General features: G+C 40.4%; 1 protein-coding gene across 2 annotated transcripts in view; it reads left to right on the forward strand.

Moving 5' to 3' along the window:
• The window catches only part of LOC140232533 (homocysteine-responsive endoplasmic reticulum-resident ubiquitin-like domain member 2 protein), a 113,386-nt gene that overhangs the window by 69,328 nt on the left and 21,497 nt on the right, over positions 1 to 22,561 (forward strand). For both annotated transcript variants that reach the window (XM_072312631.1, XM_072312629.1), the window contains exons 5-7: positions 13,218 to 13,352; positions 14,177 to 14,554; positions 14,938 to 15,070. In XM_072312631.1, the coding sequence (XP_072168732.1) occupies positions 13,218 to 13,352; positions 14,177 to 14,554; positions 14,938 to 15,070 (646 nt within the window). The remainder of the gene's footprint in view (positions 1 to 13,217; positions 13,353 to 14,176; positions 14,555 to 14,937; positions 15,071 to 22,561) is intronic.

Raw genomic sequence — 22,561 nt, forward strand, 5'->3', positions numbered from 1 at the left:
GTTAACAGTAACAAAAGAAGAAGAAAGAAAAGAAAAGAAAAGAAAAATACATGTGATACGATGGTACAATAATTGATAACTGTGTGCGCCTCCAGGAAAAAAAAAATAAATAAAATTTACAACTGATTAAACAGGTGAGTTTTAAGATTTTTAAATGATTCGACAGATGAGGCATTCTGAATCATCATCACGTTTTGTTCTTATCTTTTCTTTTTTTTTTTGGATAAATTTTGGCGAGCGAGCACAGCGAGCGAGCAGAAACTTGTTGTATTTCAGCTCACAAAACATGGAATTCTTGTCATTTTTGTCGAGCCCACCAGAGGTGAGGGGAGACTAAGGGATCGCCTGCAGTGTCTGTCCGTCCATCGTCCATCCGTCCGTCGTCTGTCCGTAACGCTACAAAAACTTCAATAACTCTTTACTCTGGGCTTCAATTCCAATCAAACTTCGAGGGAAGATGAGTCATACAAAGTTTCACATTTTACCATATATGAAGGTCACCTCAAGGTCAAAGCTCACAGTCAATGAACTTTAGGGCCCAATGTTAAGTTTTTATGGCGCGTTTCTATTATGGACCATAACTTTTGATCCATAACTCCATTTGTGACCAAACTTGGATGGTAGATGTCCCTTGGGGAGTGGATGGTCACCACAAGGTCTGAAATTATTAAAGACAATCCCTGATCGCCACATGGTGAGGTTCCTCTGCAACATTCTAGCCAACAGGAGGTTCGTTCTGAAGACTAGTGATGGACAGTCCAGCAGACCACGGCAACTGCGGAATGGAGTTCCTCAAGGCTCTGTACTATCCCCCTTGCTCTTCAACATATACATCAGTGACATCCCCTTCACAACTTCACGACAGTATGGCTATGCAGATGATCTTGCCCTTCTTCACTCTGACAGAGCCTGGTCAAATGTAGAGAATACCCTCACTGCAGATATGTCGCAAATCGCGAAGTACTTCAGGATCTGGAGACTCAAGATTAGCATGTCAAAGACAACGGTAACAGCCTTCCACCTGAACACCAAGGAGGCTAATCGGCAACTCAGTGTCATTCTTGATGGAACACCTCTTCCATACAATGCTACACCAACCTACCTTGGAGTGAAGTTGGATAGGCAGCTGACCTACAAGGAATAACTCAAGGCCATAAGTGCAAAAGTGTCTTCAAGGAACAACCTCATTCGCCGACTTGCAGGCTCATAATGGGGTGCCAGTGGAACTGCTCTCCGCACTAGTGCGCTATCACTGGTATACAGTGCCGCGGAATACGCTTCCCCTGCGTGGTGTAGGAGCTCTCACACCAAGAAACTTGACTCAGTTCTGAATGACACCATGAGATTAATTACAGGATGTCTCCGGCCTACACCAATAGAATTCCTACCTGTTCTCTCAGGCATCGCTCCCGCCCCCATGCGCCGAGAACATCACACACATGGGCTGATCACCAAGGCCTCCAGCAACCCGGACGACCTCCTCCACGAAGTAGTTGAGGGCTCTGTAACTCTGGGTCAGCGGCATCAGCGACTGAAGTCTCGCCGCCCTTTCTCCCGCCATGCAGCAACGCTGAGAGGATCAGACTTCAACATCTGCCAGACATGGAGAACAAGCTGGGAAGACACCCAACGACCTGCCCAACTCGTTGTCACGCCCAATACATCTGTCCCCCCAGGAGCAAACCTCCCAAGGAGTGAGTGGGTGTCTCTAAATCGGATTCGAACGGGAGTTCAATGCAGCCATGCATCATTGGGGGCTACGCCCGTCAGCAGCTTGCCTGTGTGGTGCACCAGAACAGATGCTCAACACATCTTGAGTGAGTGCCCTGATCTCCGCCCTCCTGACAACATGGACCTGACACACCTACTCCACAGACTGTAACTTGGCTACAACAATTGAGGGACATTATTTAGCTGCTGCTGCCTCATAAGCAAGAAGAACCACAAGGTCAATGGTCACAAGCATGGGTCAACAAATTTTTAGAGCCCAATGTTAAGTTTTAATGGGGCGTTTCTATTATGGGTCATAACTTTTGATCCATAGGTCCGTTGGTGACTAAACTTGCATGGTAGATGTCCCTTGGGGAGTGGATGTCACCACAAGGTCAAAGGTCACAAGCAGGGGTCAACGAACTTTTAGGGCCCAATGTTAAGTTTTTATGGCGCGTTTCTATTATGGACCATAACTTTTGATCCATAACTCCATTTGTGACCAAACTTGGATGGTGGATGTCCCTTGGGGAGTGGATAGTCACCACAAGGTCAGTGGTCACAAGCATGGGTCAACGAACTTTTAGAGCCCAATGTTAAGTTTTTATGGCGCGTTTCTATTATGGGTCGTAACTTTTGATCCATAACTCCATTTGTGACTAAACTTGGATGGTAGATGTCCCTTGGGGAGTGGATGGTCACCACAAGGTCAGTGGTCACAAGCATGAGTCAACAAACTTTTAGAGCCAAATGTTAAGTTTTTATGGCGCGTTTCTATTATGGGTCGTAACTTTTGATCCATAGGTCCGTTTGTGACCAAACTTGGATGGTAGATGTCCCTTGGGGAGTGGATGGTCACCACAAGAACGAGACACATTTTGGCACTTGCCTTGTTTTGTATCATCAACAATTTGGGTTTACATGTATAACATGGTTATTCCACATGTATGGCCCGACTTAAATTGATGGAAAGAATACCAAATACATGTACATTTGAAAATCATACATTTTAGGCTGGAAAATTTTTTAGATTTTACAACATTAGGCATTTTATTGTGTAGGCCATATTTATGAAATTGAGACATGGAAAGAGAAACAATGTTTTGAATTGGTTTGAGAGTTATTTATCAGATCATTCACAATGTACAGTTGCAAAATCAGATATGTGAAATGTGAAAACGGGAATTTTGGGGCTTGGGTATTTGTTCCATGTTCATCGTGTCACTGCTGGCAACCAGGGACAGCCTGGTGGTAGTGTCACTGCCCGTAAAGCAGTAGATGACAGGTTCGAGTCCCACTGATTCCTTTTTATGCCTCCGCCCAAAGGGGGCCGGAGGCATTATGTTTTCAGGTTGTCCGTTTGTACGTACGTCCGTCCACATTCATTTACGCGATAACTTGAGTAATATTGAGTGGAATTTTACCAAACTTGGTCCAAGTATAAAGTATGATGGGACAAGTACTTCATTAGATTTTGGGTGAAATCAGCCGGAGGCCGAAGGTCAAAGGTCAAGGTCAAATCATGAAATTTATCTGTTTACGCAATGTTACAAGACTGGATCAAGCAAATTTCACCAAACTTGGTCCAAGGATGATGTATGATGGGGCAATTACTTGATTAGTTTTTGAGTGAAATTTGCTGGAGGTCAAAGGTCAAAGATCAAGGTCAAATCCCAAAATTTATCTGTTTACGCGATAACTCAAGACTGGATCAAGCAAATTTCACCAAACTTGGTCCAAGGATGATGTATGATAGGGCCATTACTTGTTTAGTTTTTTATTGAAATCGGCCAGAGGTCAAAGGTTAGAGATCAAGGTCAAATCCCAAAATTTATCTGTTTGCGTGATAACTGAAGACTGGAAGAAGCAACTTTCACCAAACTTGGTCCAATGATGACATATGATGTGATAAATTAGTAAGTCGTTTTTAAGTGAAATTGGCAATAGGTCAAAGGTCAGAAGATCAAGGTCTAATGCTAAAGATTTAGCTATTTCCCCCATATCTATGCAGTGCCTGAAGGTACAGGTATATTATCTTGAAACTTAGTGTAGACATGTACTGCTGAATAAAGATTCTCCAGAGAGTTTCACGTCATGAGGTCAAAGGTCAAAGGTTAGGTAAAAATGTTAAAATTTTACATTTTTCCATATCTCACAAATAGTTTAAGGTATCTTCATGGAGCTTAGTACATATGCATGTACTGACTGGCAGGGATTATTTAGGGAATTTTAGAAGGTCATGGGTCAAAGGTCACAACCAACTCGATATTTTATTATTTCCTTCATATACAGTATATGCAATGCTTTGCAGGATTTTTTTTTGTGTGTAACTTAATAGATACATGTATAACCTAATGGAGATTCTTTGGAAAATTTCCTGCCAGAAGGTCATAGGCCAAAAGGTCAAAGGTTAAGGGTAAAAAAAACCAGGCTAAAATGCAAAAATTTTCTATTTCATACTGAAATTACACTTTTTTCATACCTTGAAAATTATTCATTGCATAAACTTATAAAAGCATCAAAAGTCAAGTAAAAATCATCAAATCCCCAAATACATGTACCTGCACTCTTATACAAACCTAGTTCAAGGAAAGTGTACATTCAACACATTTGTGACAAACCTGTCATTTCAATATTTTGCCAGTTATGTGAAACTGTCATCACACATTGTGAAGACATTGTACCATACACCTATTAGGAGAACCATGCGTTATGGTGGAGACATCAGTCGCCATAGCGACATGTTTCTGACATGTTTGTTACAGATCAGTAATGGTGATCTTAACAAATATCATTTGTAGAGGGAGACAAATCGAAGAAATTCACACCTGAGTTCGGAGGATACTATGGATTTGGCCTCGTTGCGCCACCGCGTCCATATCCGCCACAGAGATTTTCTTGTGAGCTCTCTACTGGCTGCAGTTCTTCTTAGATCATCTTCAAATTTGGCAAAAAGGTGTATTATGGTGAAAAGAATACGTTTATTGTCTTTATACATGAAAAGGTAAATTTAACAGGGTCTGCTTGTGTGTGCGACGCTGGCCTTGTTTTTTGACCGATTTTTTTTTCAAATTTGGTATGTAAATGTATCATAGTCAAATCTATTTACCTATACCTATTGATAATGCTGCCCTCACTGTTCCACCTTGTACAGGGTCAAAGGTCACTCTCATCATGTCAAAGTTTGCAAAAGTGCTTATTCATGCAATAACTTGATTGTTACTCAACAGATTTTATTCAGACTTGCTAAGGAGGTGTATGGGTGATCATTCTACATGAAGGACACAACAGTTCGTCCGGCGTCTGGCGTCCGTCTTGCGTCATGCGTAAACTTTTTACATTTTCATCTTCTTCTTGAAAACCCCAAGACCGATTTTCATCAAACTTGGCAGGTAGCATCCCTAGGGGGTTAGGAACTCAATTTGTCAAAATGGGCACCATGCCCCACCCAGGGGGCCCCCAGGGGGGCCCAAACCCCCCAAAATTAAGGAATCTGTAAAAATCTTCTTCTCTAGAACCAGAAGTGATAGAGCTAAGTTAAAACTATGAGTTAGTACATTGATGACTGTAGTTTCAAGTTTGTTCATGGCAGAATCAGGGGTGCCCCCCTTGGGACCCAGGGGAGGGGGGTGGGGAGGGGTCCTAATGGGGCGTAAATTGTACATTTTCATCTTCCTTTTGAGAACCCCATGACCCATTTTCACCAAACTTGGCAGGTAGCATCCCAGGGGGTTAGGATCTCAATTTCTTAAAATGGGCACCATGTCCCACCCCCCAAAATTAAGGAATCTTTAAAAATCTTCTCTAGAATCAGAACTTATAGAGCTAAGATAATACTATGAGTGAGTACATTAATGACTGTAGTTTCAAGGTTGTTCGTAGCAGATCCAGGGGTGCCCCTCTTGGGGGTGGGGAGGGGTGAGAAGGTCCAAATGGGGTCTGAATTGTACATTTTCATCTTCTTCCTGAAAACCTCATGATTGATTTTCGTCAAACTTGGCAGGTAGCATCCCTAGGGGGTCAGGATCTCAATTTATCAAAATGGGCACCATGCCCCACCAGAGGGCCCCAGGGGGCCCCAATCCCCCCAAATTATAAGGAATCTTTAAAAATTTGGGCCCTTATTGTACATTTTCATCTTCTACTTGAGAATGCCTGGTCAAATGTTGGTAGAGCTGTGAATAATTTAGATTAGTGACTGCGTGAAAGGTGAACTTGCGATACTCAGGTGAGCGCTAGACCTGCGGGTCTCTTGTTTCCAACATGTTTGTCAATTTACAGATCAGCAGTTGCCTTAACCTGTTGAGGACAAGTCCCTAGTATACTTAGGCAAGCGTCAATGGGAAATGCATGTTGTAGCAAAATCATACCGTCCTGAACGGGTTAACAAATTTCATTTGTAGAGGGAGACAAATTAAAGTCACACCAAAAGCCATATTGACAGGTATATCTTTTTTTTTAGGTGATAAACTAACAGCGTATCACCTTTGCATCACCATTGTGTTTGCTCGAAATTCCCATTTCTTTCTGATGAATTTTGTGAACAAAATATCTCAGTAATGACTTGACCAATTCACATGAAATTTTCAGTCATCATATCTCATGACAATATCTCAGTACAATAACATTTTCATAACAATAACTTATCTGTGATGTCATCTAGGCGCCATTATGTGATTTTCAATGATCGATCGTAACTTCATAACTAAATGCCATTTCTTTACCATTTTCGGTAGACATAAAGTTCAAGTCACATCTGATCGTCCTGTACTATGCTAATTACCCAGGTCACCATGACGTGCGCGTATGCGCGCGTCAAAATTTTAAAATGCTCAAAGTGACATCCCAATGGGTTTTTTTGAAGTTTCAGACAATTCCAAGCGTTTCAAAAAATTTGGCGTGTGCGCGTCTGTCCGCGCATTGTCGTGCGCACAGCACCTAAGCAACGTGAAAATACTTTTTTCGACTGATTTGGATTCCTCATTTGACAATATCCATTGATTTCCGATTGATTTTGACCAATAACAAAGCAATTGACTTGGGTCAAAGTTAAGTAATTCCGCGCACACGTCTATGTGCAAATATAGTGAAAAAACACGTCTTTGTTTATTTCACCATAGCTCTTGAAAACATATAGCAACCCTATGTTTTTATCGCATACCGTAAAGTTCCGTGTATAAGACGCACCCGTGTATAAGACGCACCCCTACTTTCGGACCTAAAATTCAAAAAAAAAAAAAAAAACATGAAAATTTCCACGCAGATATTGCATGTGTCATACATACTATTTCACCTCAAAATTTCCCTAGAATGCAGCATGTATTTGCTCTATTTTTCGTTTCCTTTTATACTTTCTTTTAACGGTATTCATCGGACATCGGCAAAATATGGAAGACGCAAAATGCGAGACTTGTCTCGGTACTCACTTGCTATTGTTTCGCCTTTCAATCGTGGTACATGTGTCATGCATATTGTACTCATGAGTGTACAGTACGATCTTTGTACTGTACGATCTTTTTACTGGGGGTGTCTCGCATATTGATGCATGTCTATTGTCAGACTGGAAGGTTCATTACGAAAAATAAGAAAAACATCAACAAGTGTAGCAGAGTCTGGATCATACGGCGAGACGTACGGTGCGTACGGTAATTACACTCACTGTTGTTTCGCCGGGAGGGATTACAGTATTCATCGCATAATCGGGACAGGTTGGGAGTAGCAAACATGGCCCCTTTAAGCGGGGTGCCCGATTTCGCGATGAGCACTCACCATACACTAACGGCATATGACACGTACATGTAGTGCACACACACACACACACACACATACGCATGCATACTGACGTACTGTAATTTACATGAATACACAACCACGCTACCCCTCGGCGCGACCCTCTAGCTCTCCCTGCATTCTCGCAATGTTGTAGAGTAATCGCAACTGGGTTCTTCTTCTGTCACCTCTCTTCGAACACAAAATATGTGGATTAAAAGCTAGCACTTTCTTAAACATTCGTAGAATTCTTGGACACGTAGGGCGTTCTGTATAAATACATATCCACGACCATGGGAAATGATTACCCAGAACTGATGTGGGAACATCAATGAAAAGTCCTTCAATCATTCAATCATCACGGCTTGATTGTTTACTTGCCGCGATCACTGCACTGTACATTGTACATGTGTTGTCAATATGTAGCGATCTAGCTCGCCATGTACAGAAAAGCAAAGGCGGGCAGCGAGCTGAAATGTACGTGTACTGGATGGACGGAAGTCAAAACACACCAGTCCGAAGCTTGCTTTGTAAGTTCGATGTAAACAACAACTGATAGGGAATCTTTGAAATATTGTTGTGGTACAATTTTTGTATTTTGGTAGATTTTTTGTGTAAAATATCAACAAAATCAAAGATTGCTTGAAGAAAAATTGTCCCGTTTATCAGAGGTCCCCTCCCGATTATCCAGTGAAAATAACGTGCATTGGAAATGTTTCTGGGAAGCGTATGTCGTTTAAGCGAGGTTTTCCGATTATCAGATGCCCAATTATGCGATGAATACTGTACCAGTAACATGTGTGTCTCTTGTACCATGCTTGTATGCACAGTGCTAGCCTTTTGCAAAAGGCAGCTCGCTATAATTTCAGCACACGCACACAGAGAGCAATGGACTTGCACACACAGCGCGCAGCGGGCAAGCGCGCTCCGATCCGATCACTGTGTGCACGCGAGTCCATTGCAAGAGCCTCTCTGCAGCTGCTGCCTTTGCAAAAGGCTTGCTAGCTAGCTAGCTAGCTAGTGTAGCAATGCTATCCTAGCTGGCCTCGTGAAATGAAGAGCAAACGAACGACATGGATATGCATGCATGCTTCACACATCGTTCATATTTACGGTGACATAGTGTCGATCCTACTCCGTATTTTACAGCTTTTGTCTATGGCCATATTGATACTAGTACATTGATAAGTTTTACGGTATCGGTAATTTAGTAATGATACCTGTACATCCCATATTCCAGCTACTAGGTTGGCTGTTGGTAGCTTGGTAGACTGACATCGGTAGCATACAGCAGTGCTGTTACAGCTGTTGTCTATGGCCAGATTGATACATCGTTACTGCACAAGGCCGATGTAAGTTTATCTCATATTTGCAGCTTTTGTGTGTGTCCAGATTGAAAGATCGCTCATTTATCCGTAAGTTTTAGTGATTGCTTACCTTCCAAACGTCGATGGGCATACATGGCCCCAAGTTGGCCTTATAAAATTGGGTGTACATGACAGATTTTTTTCCGTGATTCAACTGTACCCATGTATACGACGCGCCCCCGATTTTCAATGTTTTCCGAAAAGCATATGAATTGTGAATAACATTTCAAGTATCAATATTTCGAGGAAAACTCTATGACGTCATCTTGTCGTCATCTGAAATAAAAAAAGTGGAATTAAATTTTTTGAGGTACTGTTTCTGACATTTATTTGCTGGTATCTCGGTAGCTTTAGCTCAATATTATCCCAGATTCGGATATGTTGTACTTTGAACATTTGTCTTTCAAGTCCATGTCATTGTTTTGCAATTTGATAATGTCATCATACTGGAAATTGTGATTTAAGGCAAAGACTCAAAATCAGCCAAGTTTACATGTTATGTTTTATGGAAGGCGATTTTTTTCACAACCGTGCATTGACTTGACAACGTTCTAGCACCTTTACCTCAGCTGATTTTGCTCCATTTCCTCTGAAACTTTAGTATAAGTATGTTGTAGCGGAGACAATAAGCTGCAGTAATCATGCATTTTATTTTTTCAAATCTCCTCATCAAGTTGACAATTTTGCAGCTTAAAACTGAAAATGAGAATCGAATCTGGACGAAATGATTCCTGATTTATCTTTCACCATATAAGCTTACGTTTCACATACTTTTCTCGTTGAGACGTATAGCTGAGAGGTTAAAGGCGCCGTCTCTGGTGCCAGAGAGGTAAGGTTGCACACGTGTGGGTTCGAACCCCACAAGATGACGAAACAAAATACCTCTTCTCTTACTTTTTTTACATAGCTCACCTGAGCCAAAGGCTCAAGGGTCCTAATGGGGCCTAAATTGTACATTTTCATCTTCTTCTTGAAAACCTCATGATGGATGTTTACCAAACTTGACAGCTAGCATTCCTCGGGGGTCAGGATCTCAATTTGTTAAAATGGGCATCGTGCCCCACCAAGGGGGCCGGGGGGGGGGGGGGGGGGGGGGGGGCAATCCCCCAAAATTAAGGAATCTTAAAAAAGTGTTTTTCTCTAGAACCAGAAGTGATCGGTGGGGGGTCCGAATTTGGGCTCTCATTTTCATCTTCTACTTGAGAATGCCTGGTCAAATTTTGGTAGAGCTGTGTGTAATTTAGATTAGTGACTGCATGAAAGGTGAACTTGCGATACTCAGGTGAGCGCTAGACCCGCGAGTGTCTTGTTTTCAGTGGAGTAATTCCACTTTCGTCCATGTAGAAATCACGTTCTCATGTAAACGCACCCATACGCACACACACACACACACACACAATATCCCTTTGTTTTGTGTTGGAGACTACATTGCTTCGACTGCTGCAAAATTTTGCAGGCTTATAGAGTTTGTCAAACTGATCATACTATATAATGACAACGAGATGAGACATAGCCTTCTTGGTTATGCAAAGAATGGTCAAAGTTTATATTTGAAAATACAAATGTTTAAGTGAAGGTGACTCTTAAAAGACTTTATCGCCATGTTTGATTTCTGGGTTTTTTTTTTTTACTTTGAAGACCTATTGGTAAATATTCAGTTACATAGCCTGTCAAATCAACTTAACTTACACAGATACACGCATGAAATTTCCACTTGGTTGCATGACAGAAACAATTTGATCTGAATTATGAAGGACTGAATAAAGAACTGGACTTCACGAATGTATCTCAAAATAACATCAAGTCGTTATTTTACATCATTTTCGTTGTCGATCACCCGTGACCGATATATGTGATGACCCCCAGCGTATCACCTTGCTCGTCTTCAGTGACGAGTTTCATATCTCGGGGGGGGGGGGGTTTGGGGGGGTTTGCAGATATGCATTTGCCAGATGCTAAGCTTTTTACCGATCAATATGAAATATGCTTGTTGCATGTCATTGCGAGGAAAACTTTTTTTTTTTTTTTAAGTTAGAAATTTTTTTCCAAAGTCACCTTTGCTTCTGTTTTTATTCCTTTTGTGATCTCCGACTTTGTACAGGTAACGTGATGACGCATCACATTTATGAATAGCTATCACTTATTCAAAAGAAACAACACATGAAATATCTATTCAAATTCATGAAATTCTTTCGTTGAGTTCTGTCATATGCCCTTGATTCTTTTATCATGGTTACTACTAAAACACTGATCAGTTCAGTGCTTATTTACGTCGATGTAGGGCAATTTGTCAGTCGGTTATTATCAAATATCTATAGTCTTTACAGTGCACTCCTGTTAGAACGAACACGGTTATAATGAAATTTCATTGTAACAAAGTAAAACTTCTGGTCCCAAAATTATCGCCATTAAAGTCTATGGTACAAAATTCGCTTATAACGAACACGGTTATAGCAAAATTTTTGTTACAATGAAATCTCTTCCAAGGGCCATTGACAAAGAAAAACAAAAGAAATGTGCTTTGTTATAACAAAATGCTGATTGATAGACTACAAAAATACATAGTGGAACAAGCATGTACATAGCGTCTTTGCGTAGGCTAGCACTTCGCATCACCCTGCATTCGCTCCGTGTGTCACACACCATTTCTGAGGAGAACTTGCATTATTAATCATACAGTCTCTGGAATGCATAAAGGTTTGTTTTTCCGACGGTTCTTTTTTACAAAGTACACAGATTTGGATATGTATGTCTAGATGTCCGTTTTTTCGGAAATGAAATAGGGTTCGTTATTACAAACATTGTGGCATTATTTCAAAGGTTCACTATATGTATTCAAGGTTCGTTAATCCAACAATAAAATAGTTTTCTAAGAAATTTCGACGAATGGCTAATACCGAAAATGACAGGAATAATTGTTATTCCAAACGTTTGAAAATCAAAAAAAGCTCATTAATCCAAAAGTGAAAAAAGGTGGGTCCACTAACAAACTTCTGCAATTACAAACCTTAAAATCGTCTTCATATGAACAAACCTTCGAAATAGCAAACCTTTCTAATTTTTGGATTAACAAACCTTCAGAATAACAGCTTTATTTTATGTTCAGATTGCCAAACCTTGGGAATAGTGAACCTTTCTCGTTTTTGAATAAAACTTTTCGGAATAATGCAGCTTATATTCATTCTCGGAAAAACAAACTTTCGGAAAATGAACTTTAAGTCTCTCCCGGAATTACAAACTTTCGGAATAATGGAAGAGCGAAGTTTCGGAATAATGGACCTCATTTAATTTTGGGGTTAACAAACTATGAGAATAATGAATCCTGGAATGGTGAACCTTCAAAATAAGGAGCCTTCAGAGTTACGAACCTTAGTAATAACAGTCCTTTGGAATAACGAACTTTAACCGCATCCTAAACCATAATTTTCTAAATATGTGTTTTGAAACCAGGCATGACAGTTTAACAACTGTATTCTCTCTCTTAAATGTAACATATAAATGAAATTAATAAGATGGCACCCCATTTGAAATAGCTTTCAAGTGTGTGATGAATACAGTATTCAATATACAGGTGTACGCATGGTTTGTGTGTTTCTATCACATTCGCTGTTTGTTCAGTTATAGCGAAATTTCGTTATAACCAAAGAAAACTGCCAGTCCCAAGGAATTTGTTATAACAGAAGTGCACTGTATATTGAAATTCGATCATCATTTTTGTAATCTGCTTAATGTAAACTTTAAAATGGTATGTAATTCATATGAATGTAATGCTTAGAGATATGAAGAAATATTGATTAGAAACTGATAGGTGCTATGGACTAGTGTGTCTATAAACCTTTGGATGTGACTACAGCACAATATGTATGCACAACATTGTTCAATCTCACATTGATATGAACTTTAAGTGAATGCCAGAATCAAAACAATAGTGAGAGGAAGTGAGGCAAGGCACTGTGAAATGTTTGATCAAGAGTTCAGAGGCTTTAAAAAGGTCTTTAGTTGACATCATTGTCCAAGCTATTGCAGCTATGGATTATCTGGTAGATCAGTGATTGCAGCATATGCTTGAGCTACAGGATATCCCATGGATTGGCAGATATTGGTTAAGATATATGATATGCAAAATCTATGCTGCAGATATTGAATACTGTGTGTGTTGTGTGTTTATCACATATTTTCAACATTCATTGATTTTGACATCTGTGATATTTACCATACAATGTGCATCTGTGATTTATCCTCATGTCATAGTTTTCAAGCTAGAAACCTTGCCACTCGAGTGGAAGTGATAGTGGATTGAGTTTGCAGGTATGTCTACATTTGCGCTAATCCATCTTTCTCTCTTACTTTTTTTTTTTTACTACTGTGTAGTTCTCTGTCTTCATCATCATCTGGTCCCATTCCTGTGCCTCCCAGTGTTATGACAAATGCTACTGTATTGACACAGGCTCAGCAGCAGGTGATGCAGCAAATATATGCCCAACAGATGACCGCATACATGCACTAGTAAGTGGTAAATTTTTATATACTGTTGGTGACACTTCATTGGCATGGAGATTAGGTAGAGACCTGGTAGGGACTTGAGTCTCGCTGGTTCTGAAGATGTCCCCATAACATCTCCTGGAAACTACTTCGTAGCTTGGTCTCCAGGGAGTCACAAGAAAATCAGATATGTTCAATTTTTAAAGATTTTTATGCCTCTGCCCGAAGAGTGCCGGAGGCATTTTGTTTTCGGATTGTCTGTCTGTCCGTCCCCAGTCGTTTATGCGATAACTTGAGCAATATTGAGTGGAATTTTACCAAACTTGGTGTACAACGTATGATGGGGAAATTCTACTTGAGAATATGTGTAATTTAGATGAGTGACTACGTGAAAGGTGAACTTGTGATACTCAGGTGAGCGCGAGACCCCCGGGTCTCTTCTTGGTTTTTCTAGTTGCACGAGTCACAGCAGCGTCTCCTCCACCGAGATGGGCCCTTTAGCTCAGGTTCTCTTAACATTACACTTCAAAATGTGTGAAAACAGTGCTTGAAAGTGATGATTATGATATTTTGTTATGAGCAGAAAAAAGACCAGAAAAAGTGTCTAGTATTTAGACTCTTGTCTGGGAAGCTGTCAAAAGTACAACATATGTTTACAGTTCTGAAATAGCAGGTGTGATAGTAACAATGCAGTGAAAATTTAATTTTGACAGAATTTTGTTTTACATAGCTATCATGGGCTTTTGTGGACTAACCAAAAATTTGTGACAAGAAATGATAAGGCACATAATTATGCCGTTCAGCCTGGTTTCGTGTTAAACTCGCCTTGCAAATTCTCACTGTTGCAGTGTCAATATGATAGCAGCTGCTGGTGGTGTGCAGCCTGGATGGAGTTCCATGTCACCACAGTGGGGTCATCCTGCTTCACATCCTGCTCCCACCACATCCTTATATCAAGCCCAGCCTGCCCCTGCCCAACAGCAACCTGTGGCCCAAGCGCCCAACATCCCCCAGCCGGCAGCAGCTCCTGCCAACAATGCCCCTCAGAGAATGAACGTAGGTGGGGGCATGGCCATGGATGATGACAATGAGGAGGGAGCCAGACGTGATTGGCTAGACTGGACATTTATGCTCTGCCGCTTTGGAATCCTACTCAGCATAGTTTATTTTTATTCTTCTGTCAACAGATTCATTATTGTTGCTGGAGCAATGTTCATCATGTATTTGTAAGTATAGAATGGGAGGGAGATAAGCTGACAATTGAGTGTAACAACTTAAATGTCGAAGCCCTTCTGACACCATGCTATGATAAGATTTGTTCCATTGGTCTTCACAGGGTGTATTGCCTTCAAAATGTTTACATTTTTAGTGCTAACTGGGTTTTGATATGTTAAGTATGGTGATGTATACGGGTCTGTGTACATGCATGATGAACTCATTTACGTAGTGAGATAACTGTGGAGGGAAATAAGTACCCGTAATTACATGCATCAGATCTTCATTCAGACATATTATAAGCCTTGCTCAGGAGCCCTTGCACATTGTATTTAATAAGTTATCAGCAGTTTTGAGAAAGCTTTGCCCCATTCCTACACATTTGTTCCACAAGGTATCAGGCAGGCTACTTCCAACTGAGGAGAAGAAACCGTGCACAACCACCAGCAATTCAGCCCCCAGAACCTAATCCCGGGGCAGAGGATGGACATGCCCAGGATGGGTCAATAAATGTCAATGATGATCAGGTTAGTATTTTTCATCTTTCCATTTACCTTTATAGTGAATTTTGTTGACCGCAATCACCTTTTTTTTTCTTCTTTTTTTGTGAATGATTCAGTTCAACAATTTGGATTGAATGTAAGAGCATGTAAAAGTCATGTCAATGAAATATAACCTGGTTTGGAAAATCTATGTGGGAATTTTGGTGAGTAATTTTTAATCTGTTGCTGGGAAGATGAATTTTATGTTGTTTATTACATGGAGTCAAATATAACAAAGATTCAATCTGCTCACTGGGACGAGATAGGTGATTCGCAGGATCAGGAATGGGGGGATGATAAACAAGGTATTGATCAAGATACCATGTAAAGATGAGATATGAAACTCATCGCTTGAAGACAAGTTGGGTGATATGCTTGAGGGTCATCAGATATCGGTCACCCATGATCGACAACGAAAAGGATGTGATATAGCAACTGGAAATTATATTGAGTTACGTTCGTGAAGTTGAGGTTTTGTACCTACATTTCATTTCATTTCATTTATATTTTTTCCATCTCCAACAGAACTTGTAAATACATTTTCCTTCCACATGAAATATAGATACATATATGTCAATATTACAAAATATGATAAATGGAATTTATGGATGTATAAATGATAAGGTGAAAAAGAAAAAGCACAAAAACATTCTGAAGTTAAGAAAATGCAGGAGATGGGGAGGAATGCTGAAGAAACAAAGCTTGTAGGGTGCATTCCCCCAAACATATAATAACATCTTATATCATTGATCTTCTACTAAGCACATGAGACTAAATTTACAAAAAGAATTACACAAACTACATATAAAAACCTAACTAGCCCTAGAAAAACACCCAGACAAATCCACAAACTAAGTTGCTATCATGCAGAAAATAGAACAGAAAAAGTAAGACAGAAAGAAGACGAAGAACTTTCAATTTTCTAACATGGTTAGAAAATTGAAAGAAAAACAATGTCGATTGTGAGGACGAAAAGTGAGGAGTGAACGGAGCCGCTAAGTCATACTCATAAAATGAAAGTAAATATTACAGTACTTCTACATTCATTATGAAATCAACAAAATTTTATCCTATTTTGGTTTTGAGTATATATATATATATATATGTATATATATATACAGTCAAACCTGCCTTAGCGGCCACCTCTCTATAGCGGCCACCTGTCTATAGCGGCCACTGAAAAATCCCCCCGAGAGAAAAGCCATGTTAAAGACCCTGTGTATAGCGGCCACCTGTCTAACGCGGCCAGCGGCCACAAATTTTGTTTCCCGCGGTAGATTTTAACCTGTCTATAGCGGCCAAAAACCCGATGGAGCCATAGCCGAGCTGATAATTCAGGGTGTTTTTCTGCTTTTTAGCTGTGCCAGTCATTTCTGGGCAACATTCAGTGATCGCCACCGTTGCATTCATCACTTATTCAGTCACAATAATGCACTAATTCATGACTGTGCACATGCTACATCTAGTGTACTGTGCAACAATTTCATAAACACCGGCATTGTTCTATGCATGATACACACGTGTGCATACGTACACACATAAATGTACATGTATATACAACGATGATACATGTACATGTAGGCAATGCACACAAAGTTGGATTACCTGTCTATAGCGGCCACCTGTCTATAACGGCCACTTTTTCCGTATCCCTTGGGTGGCCGGTATAGACAGGTTTGACTGTATTTGATGATGACGTTCAAATGAATTCTTATGAATATCTAAAAATAAATTCTTTAAACTTGACTTTAAAACAGTTCAAACTTGGGGCCATTTTTAAATTATCACAAAGGTTATTCCAAAATTTTGGTCCAACAAAAGTATAAATGTGGATTGAGTAAATAAAGTCCTGGTTAAAGGCAAATGAAATTCATTAGAATGATGAGTTGGGTATCTGTGGAAAGAATTATTCACAAATGTCCCAGTAAAAATGAGAGGTAATAAGTTAGTACTAAATTTATACATAAATTGACCAAGATGATAATTATAAAGATCAGTTACTTTTAAAATCTTATTTTCAAAAAATAAAACGTCAGTATGGGATCTCCAAGATACATTGCGAATTATACGAAGGGCTTTTTTCTGGAGACATAGCAGTCTATCAAGATGGATTGAATAAGTGTTTCCCCAAGCTATAATACCGTGATTAAGATAAGGCAGAATCAAAGCTGAGTATAACATAAGGAGGGTGGGAATGGGAAAATAAAACTTTATTTTGTTTTGACACCAATATCACAAGATATTATATGATAAATATTATTAATATGTGTCTTCCATGAAAGTTTATAATCAATTGTCTATCCTAAAAACTTCATTGATGAAACTACATCTATAACAGTATCATCTAATACAATATTAATAGGAAGACTATCCAAAGAATTACTAAACAACATACATTTGGTTTTGAGAAGGTTCAAAGACAATTTGTTGGATCTTATAAAATAAAGCAACTTTTTAAGTTCTGAATTCAAGGTATCCACCAAAATGTGGGGATCCCAATGTGAAAAAAATACATTTGAATGGTCTGCGAACAACAGAAAAGATAAAACATGAGAAACATTTATCATATCATTTATATACGTCATAAACAAAAGAGGTCCCAATAAACTGCCTTGAGGAACACCACAAGTAACAGATTGCTTTGTGGAACTTTGACCGAATAAAGATACAAATTGTTTGTGATCAGTAAGGTAGTTCCTGAACCACTCCAAGGCCTTCCCACGGATGCCATAGTGACACAATTTATAAAGTATAGTATTTTGTGATCGATGGTATCAAAGGCCTTGGAGAAGTCCAGGAAAACTCCCACTGTATGGTAATGTTGGTCTATGGCTTTGGCAACTTTTTCAACAAAGGAGAGAATAGCATGAGATGTGTTGTGCTCTTTACAGAATCCGAATAGAGAGTTAGATATATCATGCAAATCAAAAAATTTGAGGAGTCTAGAATGTACAATTTTTAGCTCACCTGAGCCAAAGGCTCAAGTGAGCTATTGCGATCGCCCTTCATCCGGCGTGCGTCGTCCGTCGTGCGTAAACTGTTTACATTTTCATCTTCTTCTTGAAAACCCCAAGATCGATTTTCATCAAACTTGGCAGGTAGCATCCCTAGGGGGTTAGGAACTCAATTTGTTAAAATGGGCACCATGCCCCACCCAGGGGGCCCCCAGGGGGCCCAAAACCCCCAGAATTGAGGAATCTGTAAAAATCTTCTTCTCTAGAACCAGAAGTGATAGAGCTAAGTTAATACTCCTCTTTAGCGCTTATGCTTTGGCCCACTTAGACAGGTTGATCACATTAGGTGTTATCACAATTCGAAAATTTGGTTGTAATTTTTGGGGCGGCTTACTGCAGTATGTCCCCCAAAAAATTACAATCAGATTTTCGCATTGATAATGCCCAATATGATTTAATTTTTTAAATGCTACCTCAGGGTCTTAAAATGTAACATTTTAGCTCTATTTTGCAGAAATCCCCATTTGATTTGGTTAAGCAGTCACAGAGAAATGTGGATTGTTGTAAAGCATGTCATGAATCGGATTCTTCCGAGTTTAGCATTTCGATGATCTTGTGTGTGAATAATAGACAGAACTTGGACAGAAGAGATTCCCGATATCCTCTACAAAATTCCGTATTTCTCTTTGACCACTGAAGCAAATCGAATGGGGTTTTCTGTAAGATGTGGGCAATGAGTTATAATTTCATACCCTAAATTTGTATTTAGATTGATTCACTATTTTTAAAGATATCATTGCGGAGGGCCCCGTTGTAATTTTTTTGGGGACATACTGTACAGTAAGTACAATGTACACGTGTATTTAGACTGTCTTGTAAATAGGTGACTTTCATCTCGTTTTTCACGTTAAAAAGTTGATATTCACGTGTAGTATTGTCTGAAACAAACACTTTATTAGTGGTTTGCGAAGTATTCGTGTTTGATCGCCTCGCTGATGCTTGGTACGTACATATGCACCGTAACGTACTGTATACATATATGTATAATGTGTGTGTGTGTGTGTGCACGGTTACCATTAGGCTGGAACGAATACTCGAAGGCTTGGAGAAATAATTTTTAAATATACGCATTTTGTGAACGTGCAAAACTTGAAATGGGAACAAGTCATTTCCTAAATGCTGTGTCACACTTTTCTGGGTAAGCCTTGCTTGCCACTTGCGAAGAACAACTTTTGCTACCTGGAGGTCCCCGCAGATGACCTGCACATGAGAGTACCTAGCACGTATCTCACCCGTAGTTACCCAGAGTTGCGCATGCAAGTCCTCTTTTACCCGCAGCCAAGTTCTGGCCCTGTCACATCTTTCCGGGCAAGATACGTGGGCTTGATGTGTATGGGGATTTTCCAGCATACCGGACAATTTCTGAGGGCGGACGAGGATTTGGGCAAGTTTTGCATATCAGTCTTATTTGCTGAAGGCGTTCTAGTTCAGTTCTACTTGCGGGTATTCTGTGTGACCTGCATGCCAGGCGCGTGGGGGCTAACAACCCAGTGAAGAAATTCCTCTGAAGTAGTGGCAGAAGTCCCACAGAATGTCATTATCTTGGCCGCATACGAAGATTGCGAATTACCTGTGTGGGAGTTGCCTGCGAGGTGCTGCTGCTAAGGGCCTCCTACTGGCGTTCTGCGTTGACCTCTGCGGGCAATCCCTACGACTCACCCGAGAAAAGTTTTTGTCTGCGGGTAAATCACAGTTGCGTTCGCACCTCAGGGCAAGTACGGGCAAGATAACGCACAAGGTTACTGTCAGGTGCGAACCAACTGCTGGGAGGTCCGGATACCAAAATTTTTCCCCACAAGTCAACCCGCAAGGCTTCCCCATGCACGGGGTGTGACAAAGACCTTGAGCATGCTCAAAACTCGTTCCGGGTGAGTCGCGGGGGTTTGCCGGCAGAGGTATTAGTGGGCCAGATGTGAAGCAAAAATTGGTTGAGATGCTCACATCAGGCGTAAAGTATGAAATTTTGTATATAGGGGTATTTTTGGGCGCCGATTTCAAAAATTGCCGGATCCAAGAGATCCGACCATTGGGTCAGCCGACATTTTGAATTCCAATATGCCGCCATCACAAAACAAATTTAAAGGTCCCTATCTACAATTCTGAATAACCTGTGACACCAAAATATGGTACACAAGAGCGTTTTGACACATTGAATTTGATGACAGATTAATTTGAAGTGTCTGACAAACATCTAATGGCCCCCATTTTGTTCAAAATTCCTATCTCGAGTTTTAAAGTGTGTGTACAGTTCTGGTCGAGGTGAGGATTTAGCTCTTAACGTTTTGCGAAATATTCAGAAACCACTCTATGAGATGTCAAAGAGCATGCAGTTCTAAGGGATATCAAAAGTTTATTCGATGAAAATCAGTTTTGAAATGGCTGAGATATCCTAAAACAAGGTGAAACAAAGAGATCCTAATTAATTATTATTAGCACTTTTTTTGATATCTCAGCCATTTGAAAACCAATTTTCATCAAATAAACGTTGAAACCTTCTTAGAATTACATGCTCTTTCATATTTCATAAGGGGCTTTTCATTATCTCACTTAGGAATGTTCAAAACATGAATCCCCACCTCAACCAGTACTGTACAGTCCCTTTAAGTGGTAAGTGACGCTGAAATTAGGTGCAAACAAATATTTTAACATACTGAGTTTAAAAAATGGACTAATGTGATGTGTCTGACAAACACAATGCCCGCTATTTTTAATTCCAATATGGCTGCGCAGACAAACATCACGACTAACATTCATGGGCATGTCAAAAAATGCAGCAAAAATGAAGCATGATGCACCTTTCACTGACGTCACAATGTAAATACAGCAGCGTGCACTCAATCAGTTACAAACGCGGGTAGATCGGGTAGTGGCCGATGCGCGCTGATGCGAGGTGCTCCGTCGTCCACCTTCTGAGGTGGTCGATGCGTGGTGACGCGAGGGACGATTCTCAGTAGAAACACACCGGGTAGCAAAATTGGTGGTGTACCGGACGTCTAGAATTTCTCCCTGCGCTTTTCAATCGGTTCATTGCACACACTCCTCGGACACATGTGTACAAAATACGTGTGTACACACAGCGACCGTTTTCACATCATGCTTTGTACCAACTCGCTTGTGTACGTGTGTAGGTGTAGGCATTGTGGCATTCATCGTCTATTGTTCGCGTGATTAACAGCCTATTATTGCACTACTGAGCCCTCATCACATACTTTGATTTTACACCGCGTTATTTCATTTTATATCGTCTCGAATCGCGAGAGTACTACATTAGTATGTCGCAGCCTGGAGAAAATCTCAACTGGACCCTCTATCTCCAAAGATTTCTCATCAGTCAGTGGCAGGATATGTTAGTTTGGGGTATATTGGATGGGAAGACGAAGAGAAATACCGTGGCTTATCAAAAAATAGCCGAGGCAGTAGCAAAGCAGGCAGGGCTCGTATTAACAGAGAGAAACAAGAAGACTGTCCAGGCAGCGATCAGGAACAAGCTAAAGTACTTGAGGGAACGCTTTTATAAAGCTGATAGGCTGAACACTTCAGGAAAAGGAAGGGATGACATCCTGAAAGTATGCCTCCTGTATTACCAACTGCTCCCCGTGCTTAAAAGGGTGTGTACAGTTCTGGTTGAGGTGAGGATTTAGCTTTCAATGTTTTGGGAGATATTCAGAAACCACTCTATGAGATGTCAAAGAGCATGCAGTTCTAAGGGGTATCAAAAGTTTATTCGATGAAAATCGGTTTTGAAATGGCTGAGATATCCAAAAACAAGGTGAAACAAAGAGATCCTAATAAAGTTGTGGCATGTCGCCTTTTATTATTAGCACTTTTTTGGATATCTCAGCCATTTGAAAACCAATTTTCATCAAATAAACATTGAATCCTTCTTAAAATTACATGCTCTTTCATTTTTCATAAGGGGCTTTTCATTATCTCACTTATGAATGTTCAAAACATGAATCCCCACCTCAACCAGTACTGTACAGTCCCTTTAAGGCTGATATGAGTAAATGTAGGTACGCTAGAAGAAACATGTTGTCTCTGGTTGGTGCCATCTTCGTGTTGTTTACCTTCCCAAAAGGCATGCCGGCAGTGCGCGTGACCCGATCTGTGACATAAAAATACCAGACTTCCGGAATCATCGCATTTACACGTCACCTTTGCGTCACCGCGTGTTTTATCGCTCAATAGAAACAGCTCGAGTGGTCATAAAATACGAGGTGCTGCGTTGGACAAAATTCGTGGCGATGCTAGGGATGCGAGGTGCTCTCAGTAGAAACACGCTCTATATGCACAGAACACCAGCAGGAGGCCCTTGGCGGCAGAACCTCGCAGGTAACTCCCACGCAGGTACTTCGCAGTCCCCGTATGTTGCTCGTAGCTGAAAATGGATTGATTTCAAAGCTTTCACACAGGTCACACGGAATACACACAAGTAGCAGGTAAATAGCACGCCTCTAACAGG

Source organism: Diadema setosum, chromosome 9 (assembly GCF_964275005.1).
Source record: "Diadema setosum chromosome 9, eeDiaSeto1, whole genome shotgun sequence".
NCBI classification, from domain to species: Eukaryota; Metazoa; Echinodermata; class Echinoidea; order Diadematoida; family Diadematidae; genus Diadema; species Diadema setosum.